A 10165-nucleotide genomic window follows, 5' to 3' on the forward strand; every position below is an offset into this window, starting at 1 on the left:
GATCAGCCGGCAGACTGCTAGTAGACCATTAATCGAAAAACTGTCTACAACAGCACTTGTACAGGAAAGGGAGGAGGAAGAACATCCAAATGAGCTACGTACCAAATTATAATACTGATGAATGATCCTTTACACTATTCCAGGTTTTCCACAACATGGTACACACGAGGAGCGCCCGAAAGAATGATCATATAAACAACAGTGTCAGGGTCAAGGCAGCACCACTCTACCAATCATCAAAACTTGCTACACAAAGCCGGTAAATTCAAGCAGGCTAACATCTAATCAAGAGGATGCCGCGGATTCTATATCTCTGAAGTGATGGCGAATCACGGCTTGAATGGCGCGAATACCACCACCGAATTGTGCCCTCCAAATCCAAATGAGTTAGAAATAGCTGCATTTACAAGAGACCAAACACGCGTAAAGATAGAGATGCTGGCGACGATAATTGTAAGCACTCGCGAAGGGATGGTAGATTCTATGTGAGCTATTCTGCTGAGCATTTGGCTATCATTCATGATGAGCATCTTTCAAGAGAAGGGGGGTGGGACTGGGGGAGGAACTCACCAACATTCACTTCATGCTGCTTCTTTTCGTTAGCTACTGTATCAAAATCAACTTCAGGCTCTGGGTTCTACAAAAGAGAAATGACTCAAACATGAGAAACTCTGACGGTGTGTGACAACGAGAAAACCAGGAATTTTGCAAAATGAGCTCAGCTTGTCTTCCATCTTACTCTTAGCACGGAATGTTACTCTGATAGATACTGGAATTTAACAGATATACACTTACAACAAGCCAGCCTTTACGAGGTAACTCAAAGCAGGTAAATAGAAGGTTAAACACTCGCCAGCATATATATATGAACCATCAGATGAACCAGCAGGAGATTTGGACAGGATAATGACTAACTTACAAATTGGTTAACGGTAGGATGCACCCATCCAGTAGTTATGGACTTGATAGTGGCGATAGCTTCTAACCCACCTGCTGCACCCAGGCAATGGCCTATCATGGACTGGCAGGCAAGGAAGTGACATCAGATAAGAGAACAATTACGAAATGACATGGAAGCGAGCGAGCGAACCTTTGTAGAATTGATCTTGATCTCAGATGGATTCTTGAAAACTTGCTTAATGGCTCTTACTTCAGCCAAGTCACCAGCAAGTGTCGAAGTTGCGTGTGCATTGATGTAGTTCACCTAAAAATACATCAAATGGAATCAAAATCTGCTGACTGGCTGCATTAGAGAAAAGAGTATGAACCTAAAACTGCAGCTAAGCAGGGGAACACTAAGCTTATAAACAAATGAATTTTCAGCGTACGTAACTGTCACACCAATATTTTGACTTCTGATATTAGACACGTGCTAGGAAGTAAAAAAAACTGCATCTGTACAAAAAATGGCTGGGACGTTGATTCAAGATATACCTCCTCTGGTGCAACACCTGCATCTCTGAGGCTCATTGTAATACAGGATGATACACCCAGTCCATCTGATCGAGGATCAGTCATATGGTAAGCATCACAGTTGACTGCACCTCCCAAGTATTCAGCAATTATTGGTGCATCACGCTTCATTGCGTGCTCCAGGCTCTCCATAACCTATTGTCGAACAAGAGTTTCACCGTTTAAGTGTTACATGTCGCTAATAGCAATAGGATCTAATTGATGACTGAAGTTCATGGTGGCGAACTGAGAATAAATGTAACAACCTGAAGCAAACAACAAACACAAAAAAAGGAACGCAGACAGCTAAAATGATTCTAAAGTACATAAAAATATTTAAAAACATGATATTCTTTTTGTTAATCGACCATACCAGTACACCGGCACCTTCACCCATAACAAAGCCATCTCGCTCTTTATCCCATGGCCTAGATGCAGTTATTGGGTCATCGTTCCTTTGTGATAGTGCTCTACATGCTACAAAACCTCCAAGGCCGATTGGAATGATGGCAGCTTCAGTTCCACCAGCGACGATGATATCAGCCTCACCACGACGAATATGGTTTGCGGCAGCATAAAAGCAGTAGTTGGAGGTTGCACACGCAGTTGAAATTGAGTAGTTGGGGCCCATGAAACCAACATCCATGGCAAGCAAGGCTGAACCCATGTTAGTTATAGCATACGGGATAAAGAAAGGTGAAATTTTTCTGTATCCCTTCTCGATAAGATTCTGAACACCATCGGAGAATACTGAAAGGCCACCCATGCCAGAACCCACAAGAATACCAGCCCGCCCCACATCAAGCTGTTAACAATGAAGTCATTAGCGAAAGAGACATTCCAAAAGACGAGATAAAAAATGAACCAACAGAAACCTAGAGAACATGTGGAATTTATGGCAGAATGGAAATGATGGTAGACTAGCCACCTATTGACAGCCTATCGGGCAGAAGAAGCAACCAACTTAACCAACTGCATAAGGGACCATCAAATAAATTCAGGGATTCACCTCTAACTTTTTTGCATGATCTGTTGTTGCAACCAACAGATGATTATGATTTCAGACAAGTGCTATGCTATCTACAAACATGCGTCAGACGGAGTTTATTGAAGTTGAACTCACACAAGTTCACAGGGATTTTAGGGCGCAAACCATCTGCAGTGATTCAGGAGCTTATACGCAGAGCAGGTTCGGATCATATAAAATCTGTGACCAATAGTTTACACCAAGAAACACAAATTTATCTATCTCGGTTTTCTTTCATTCCCAAGCCATCAAAATTTCCTTTTGAAAGAAACTATGAGATCATCTCACAAACAACAAGATAAACCTGTATTTTCTTCAACAAATATCAAGCTACAAATATGTATAGCCATTTCTAACAAACCTATAGAGTGTAAAACTGCCCAAAAAGAAGCCATACTTTTTTCTCAAAACTAAATCCAATTAGACCTTTTTTCCTATTGACAACCAATGACGTTGCCACTGTTAGGGCATTTTGATTTGAGCACTCAAGTTTAATACCCAAGTATTTTGAATAGTGATCACTGAATTTTCAGTCCATTCATCGTTCTAACTGATTCAGATAGAAGATAAATCATACAGAAATAAACTGTTCATACTGATTTACAGTCATCAGCCAGTCACACACATGTAACACAATCACAACCTACATTGAAAATAAATCAAAGCTTGTCTTGAAGTGAAATCTACACTCGTATGTTGCACGAAGAAGGGCTTTCAGGGAGATAAAAATTGATGCCAAACATAACATAACCAAGTCAAACATTTTCTACAAAAGTTTCCACTAAGCCAAAGGAAAACAACTGGAAATGATTTCAACTCAAGAGTCTACTATTTCTGCAATGTCCACATAAAACAGAGAGCTCAGTTCAGTCGGAGGCAAGGGTGCGCCCCGCTCTCCGTCTCACTCACCTTGCCGTGCGCGTCGGAGCCTGCGCCGATCCCGGCGCTCTCGAGCGCCTTCTTGCCGCTGAGGATGCAGTATCGGATGCAGTCGTCAAGCCTCCGGTCGTTCTTGCCGTCGATGTACCCCTCCGACGAGAACCCCCGTATCTGCCCGGCGAACCTCGTGGGGAAACTGCTGGCGTCGAACCGGTCGATGGGCCCGACGCCGCTCTCCCCGGCCAGGAGCCGGTCGTAGAATGTGTCCACGTCGTTCCCGAACACCGACGCCAGCCCCATCCCCGTGATCACCACCCGCTTCCTGGGGTCCGTCTCTCTCTGCGGCGCCGCCGAGGTGGCGCGGACGGCCGCGGCGGGGCGCCGGCGCGGGCGAGCGCGGTGGCGGGGGAACACGGGAGGAGGGACGCGGAGCCCGAGGGCGTGGGGGGCGTGGGCGTGCATGGCGGAGCTTGCAGTTGGGCCGGCGGGAGAGCGAGTGAGGTGGTTAAATAGGCGCGGCGGCGGAGGAGGAGGCGGCGGGAGAGGCGCCGTGCGGCGAGGGTGGCGGTGCCGGACACAGGGGAAAGATGGATGGATGGATTTTTGGAGGGAGAGGTTTATTGTGGATTGGATTGGGAGGGTCGGAAATCAGGACTGTCGCTTTCAATTACTGTTCGCACACGAACACGTCACCGTGTACTCTCGACGTCGGGGGTGATGCACCGCAGCTCACGTCGAAGGAGACCCGACCGAAAGCACGGTACGCAGGCAATCCGGCGGGTGCTTTTGAGGACCCGAAACCCCACACGCCCGGGAGGGACCCCGTCTGGACGCGCGACGGCTATGGGCTGCCCTAGGTCGACCTGATCGCCCCTAGGGCCTCGAGGTTCGCCGTCCTGCAATAAGAAGAACAGACGAAGAACGAGGAAGAAGAAGAACTAGGGTTAAGGAGAAAAGATAAAAGATAAAAAGTGGTAGATTGATTGATCGGTTGTGTGTTGTTCAATCGGCCGTCACCCCTTAGGTATATAAGAGGCGGCTGGACTTCCCGTGCAAGGAAAAAGCTTGGATTCACGTCCAAAACCCTAGTAAAATTCGGATTGATTTTGTCCGAACTTTCCAAAACTGTTCGGTTTAAATTGGCTGCACCTTGCGGGTCTTTTTTGTGGTGGTAAACGATCTCAGATGGAAACGAGCCCAAAAGCAATCTTGACCGTTTCGATGAGACGAACAACTTTTATGTTGAATGTTTTTTGATCAGAGGTCATTTTGAGGGTCAAATCGGTCGCATGAAACAGGCTATCCCTCGCGCTACCCATCAGACATGGTGTCTGGTGGGGCGCGCCAGTTTTTGCCTCCTGACAGGGCTGTATTCTGATGGCTCTAACTTTTGCATACGAACTTGGATTAGAATGATTTTTATATCAAAATCGATCATTTCGACGAGACGAAGACAATCCATGTAGATAATTTTTCCATTTGAGGTCGTCTTGGGGGCTTAATCAGCCAAACTGTATTCTGAATATAAGATCTTAGTACTTTGAGCATAGTTTCGGTCTTCGAGATGAAATCGGAATGCGATGACCCAAACTTCAAAGATGTTCATATCGACAATACGGAACTCTTTCATGAAGATCACTTCTCTATTTAAGGTCATCTTAAATAAGTTATTGATCGTGCCAAAATCTGGTGTCAACACATGCCCTCCTGTTTTTCGGCAAAGTTTGTGTGCTGAAAAATAACTTCCGCATAGCTTGTTCTAAGGACGATGTCAACACTCCATCGGCCATTTTGCATGTTCTTAGAACGACAAGTATATATCGTCCATTGCTTGTTTGAACCTCTTGATGCAAACTTGGGTGAAAACTTCTCAGCTTCTAAAACAATCCGGTGATAAGGTTCCATAGATCAAAACCATCCTCCGAACCATATTGTTCACCCTTTCGCTAGGATTTTGCAGATAATCAAGAATGAACTTCCTCCAGTCCTTACTTTGCCTGCATAGAAGTTTCATTAGTGGCCGAAGCGGTGGGCTTCGATTCAGCCTTACCTATGTTGACAAGACCTAGCATCGGCTATTGATAGAAATGCAATACACCATGGTAAACATAGTAGCCGGACGCTTGCTGTGCCAACTCTTTCGAATTGTCATGCCTAGATATATGAACAATTTCAAAGCAACCCAAGATAAATCTTGCATCTAGACATACCAAAAGATAAACTATAAATGATCCGTCAAAATATTGATAACCCTTGGATATTTGTTGCACTACTAATAACGAATCACCGGAAGCCTCAATATGTATAGCACCTATATCAAGGCAAAGCTCCAATCCGAATGACAATGCATATTCGGCTTTGCTGATTGTGCAAAAATATAATAAGCGGCCTGAGGCTTCACAAAATAGCTCCATATGGAGATAAATAAGCAACATAAACACCTTGGCCATTGCCACAAATTTACCGTCGAAAATAATCTCCATAGTACTAGAAAGACAAGGGCAATATCAATGAACATGTACCTCGTTTTGGCCTCTAATTGAACTAAGGACGATGTTAGGATACTACATCAGCCATGCTTTGACATATTCTTAGGGCGATAGATAAATACCGGCCATCAACATAATGCCCATGTAGAATTCATTCACCAAATCATGTATAGCCGAAATAAACAAATGAAATAGCAATCAAATATTTCGGCCCTTTGGATTAGCAAGAAAAAATGTAGCTAATAAAATGTATAGAGATTTGGTAATACCCTCTCATGATGCAGAAAATTATGTCGCTTCCATGGATTAAAATAAATCCAGGGAGGGTAATTTATCATACCTGATGATGAATTCCATGGCAAAGGCATCAATAGTATGGTTGAAGAATATGGATGATGTGCTAACCGAAGATTTTGATGGGGTGATGCAAACCTTCGGCTTAACTGTTTTTGGCTTCCATCCTTCTCTTTCTTCACTTTTGTAACACTTGTTGCAATAGAAGGTTGCACATCACTTTCATTTTGACTGCTCCTCTTTTGGAACCCATGCCATGATCTTCTTTTTCAGCTCTTGTGCACTAAGTTTTTGTAATTCCTTTTTTCGCCAATACGATAAGCCGAGTGGGCACCCCGGCTGTAATTTTGTTTGAAGCAATGACAACTCTTTTTGGGCCTTGTGCACCCTCAACTTCTTTTTCTCAGATTTGGAACTCTGATTTTTATCAATTGATTGTTTCACTTCTTTGCCTTTTGTAGCCAATGTCAACACTTTAATTGGCTCTTTGTTATTTGAGATCAAATCTGAAGTAGCACACTTACAACCATCTCTTTTCACGCGGTAAACTTGCTTTACCACCTCTTTTTTCTTCCTTGAGCTCTGGACCGATTCCTTATGATTGAAACGGTCTTTGATGCGTGATTGTTCAAATGTTGATCTTCTTGGAGCTGTATAGTATTGGTGAGATGGTCTAGAATAAGATGGAGAATGTGCCCTTGTACCATACCTGTCCCATGATGAATATGTATCTATATGAGCATAGGGAGGCATCCACGGCATTGGCATTGGCGGCCCAAAATAAGGATATGAATATGTTGCATTAAAATTATCACTTGGCCAATACCAATCCTCATATTTGCGCCTTGGGGGTGATCTTGGTTTCTTTGCATGATTTGGCTGATAAGCATTCTTCTCTTCACTCATCTTTTGATATTTATCCAATAGTTCAGCAAAGGTGATTTTTGATCTCTTACACTTGCGCTTATTTCGGCCTTTGTTTTCTTTTGGTTTGCTTTCATCGATCATTAGATTTGCTTGCTGCCCCCCAGTCCTTGGCGTCTCCATTGTAGCTTCGATGGAATTCTCGCCCTCAAGATTATGTTCATTATTCTCTTCAACAACTTCTTTACTTGAAACCTTGATCCCATCACCTGCAGTTTTTACATTCTCTTTAAATGGATCGGCTTGAAGCAGCCAATGCAAAAACCTTTTGCCATCGGGACCAATCGGAATAGATTGGTCATCTCTTGGTGTTTCAACAAACTTCAATCGTCCTTTTTCAATGGCCGATTTAACTATTTGCCGAAACATGTTGCAATCCTCAAAATTATGTTTGAACGAATCATGCAACTTACAATACATTCGTCCTTGGATTGATGGCTTAACATGGTGATCGAGAATTGTAATGTAATTATTTTTCAGCAATAAATCAAATATTTGATCACACATGCTTGAATTGAAGGTATACTTCTTGTTTTCTAGCCGATCTTGCTGTTTGAACGGCTTTGGAAATAAGCAAACGAATGGTTCAGATTTGGAATCTCCCCATTCGGCTATGCATTGTGTTTTTCACTCTATCTCCGATGTCTTTGGATAAGATATTGTATTAGCATCGGTTTTCTCAATAGAATTTAACCTTGTCTTTAAATTTCTAAAACGAAGATATTTAGAATATACATGTCTCAGTTGAGACCAAGTGCAAGCCAAGTACGAAATAAGCAAAGCTATCCAACTAGATATGAACTTTAGATAAAGCAACGGGGAAAGCTTTGGCTGTAACAATAAGTCATTATCGGTCTTTATAAATGGCACAATGGTTTGACCAATATGTTCCATAACAATTTTATTGCTAACAAGTAAATTACCCTTCTTCATTGGTCTTTCAAAATTACTTATGAGAATATTTCTTATAGATGCATCAATAATGAAGTTGCGACCAAATCTGAAAATAGGTAAATTACTCGCTATGCATACCTCTTCAAATATGTTGGGATAGCATGATGGTGGTGCCATTTGAAGAACATCTTGCTCCGTCTTTGGATGGCTCCCCAACACCTTGTCATCATCTTTTTCTTGAATCCGTGCATCACTGCTTTGAAGATTTTTGTCGGCTGAACTTTGTTCGCCTACTTGTTCTTGTCCTTGAAGCTTGTCAATTTCTACGGCACGGAACTCATAGGGCAGGAAGTAGGTTCCATTGACTTCAGAAAAATCAAATATGGCTGTTTTGCTATGCTTTCCATGCCCTTTCTCAATAATGCTTGCCTCTTTGAATTTGATTGACTCAGAATATATACTACTTGATTTAGCTTTTCTAATAACCGAATTTTCTTTGTTACCTGAATCAATAACTTTATCTTTTTGAATTTGCAAGGCTTCTCGCTCTCGTCTAATTTTAGCCCACATCTCAGCTTGGCGAGCTTTAAACTTTTTCATCTCAATTTCCATCCACTCCTCGTGAGATTGCCCCCCAATACTTTCAGACTTTCCCGGCAATGAGGTGCCAAAACTTTGCAATTGTTTACGGGGTGCACTGGATGGTGCAAGACTGGGCAACTGCATCATTTGCACAACTCTAGCTTTTACTGCAGCAAAATCATGAGGCTTCCCGCCTTCTATTAGTTCATTTCGAATGGAGTTGCACAAATCCCAAGAGAATGTAAGGTTGTTCTCAACTACCCAGTCTGGATATGGTTGCCCCCCAATGCTCTTAGACTCTTTCGGCAATGAGATGTTGCCGAAATTCTATAATTGTGTATGGGGAACATGATATGCCACGGTAGTAGGTGAAGGCATTTGTGCTCCTGTAGAAGTTTCACTTATTCGGCCATGACCATTAAGATGCGGAGCCGAATTATGGACATCAACAGTCGCGTATGGTGCCAAAAAACTAGTAGCATGAGGTGTAGCATACGATGTTTGAGGGTAATTGGCCGAATAACTAGTAGTAGCATGGCCAATTCCCCTATCCACCGGCATGTTTGGATTAACATGTTGCAAATTAGTTGCCGATGAATAAAAAGATGAAACACTATGTTGCATGCCATTGGAAGTTCCTACATTGGGTGTTTCAACTTGATTAACCGAACTCATCATGTTGTTCATCGGCATATAGATTTGTGGGGTTGCCGATGCATGGGAGTTGGGATACATATGTTGCATGTTGCTAAAATTATATAAAGTTGAAGCATGAAGATTATTCTGAATCGGCTGTTGCACATAATTAGATACATGATTAATAAAACTAGGGCTAGCCAATACATTATGTTCATTAGACGATCTAGCAACAACATATGCATTACTTGCGTCTACATAAGTGAATCGAGTATTCATATTACCTTTGTAGATTGCAAACCCTAGATGACGATCTCTTCGTAGCAAGAACGGGCCGGAGACCGTTCAAAGCTTCGTCCCCAGCGGAGTCGCCAAAAAATATGTTCGCACACGAACACGTCACCGTGTACCCTCGACGCCGGGGGTGATGCACCGCAGCTCACGTCGAAGGAGACCCGACCGGAAGCGCGGTACGCAGGCAATCCGGCGGGTACTTTTGAGGACCCGAAACCCCACACGCCCGGGAGGGACCCCGTCTGGACGTGCGGCGGCTATGGGCTGCCCTAGGTCGACCTGATCGCCCCTAGGGCCTCGAGGTTCACCGCCCTGCAATAAGAAGAACAGACGAAGAACGAGGTAGAAGAAGAACTAGGGTTAAGGAGAAAAGATAAAAGATAAAAAGTGGTAGATTGATCGATCGATTGTGTGTTGTTCAATCGGCCGTCACCCCTTAGGTATATAAGAGGCGGCTGGACTTCCCGTGCAAGGAAAAAGCTTGGATTCACGTCCAAAACCCTAGTCAAATTCGGATTGGTTTTGTCCGAACTTTCCAAAACTGTTCGGTTTAAACTGGCTGCACCTTGCGGGTCTTTTTTGTGGTGGTAAACGATCTTGGATGGAAACGAGCCCAAAAGCAATCTTGACCGTTTCGATGAGACGAACAACTTTTATGTTGAACGTTTTTTGATCAGAGGTCATCTTGAGGGTC

At 43.3% G+C, this 10165-nt stretch overlaps 1 protein-coding gene across 1 annotated transcript; it reads right to left on the reverse strand.

Annotated features, from left to right (window-relative positions):
- Positions 1 to 80: 80 nt before the first annotated feature.
- Positions 81 to 3930, reverse strand: LOC119364401 (3-oxoacyl-[acyl-carrier-protein] synthase I, chloroplastic). The gene is made up of 7 exons (XM_037629879.1): positions 3389 to 3930; positions 1826 to 2257; positions 1435 to 1608; positions 1091 to 1204; positions 920 to 1021; positions 571 to 637; positions 81 to 397 (listed from the first exon to the last, which is right to left on the reverse strand). Exons 1-7 carry the CDS (start codon positions 3818 to 3820, stop codon positions 330 to 332), a joined length of 1389 nt encoding a protein of 462 aa, XP_037485776.1. The 5' UTR covers positions 3821 to 3930; the 3' UTR covers positions 81 to 329.
- Positions 3931 to 10165: the final 6235 nt, after the last annotated feature.

This window comes from Triticum dicoccoides, chromosome 2B, assembly GCF_002162155.2.
Source record: "Triticum dicoccoides isolate Atlit2015 ecotype Zavitan chromosome 2B, WEW_v2.0, whole genome shotgun sequence".
NCBI classification, from domain to species: Eukaryota; Viridiplantae; Streptophyta; class Magnoliopsida; order Poales; family Poaceae; genus Triticum; species Triticum dicoccoides.

Excerpts from the sequence above, each read along its gene's own strand:
- LOC119364401 (XM_037629879.1), bottom strand. The coding sequence starts at position 3,820 with ATGCACGCCCACGCCCCCCACGCCCTCGGGCTCCGCGTCCCTCCTCCC. Across the intron at positions 638-919 it reads ATCCTACCGTTAACCAATTT|AACCCAGAGCCTGAAGTTGA; the intron begins GTAAGTTAGTCA and ends TCTCTTTTGTAG. Across the intron at positions 398-570 it reads GCAGCATGAAGTGAATGTTG|CTATTTCTAACTCATTTGGA; the intron begins GTGAGTTCCTCC and ends TTGTAAATGCAG.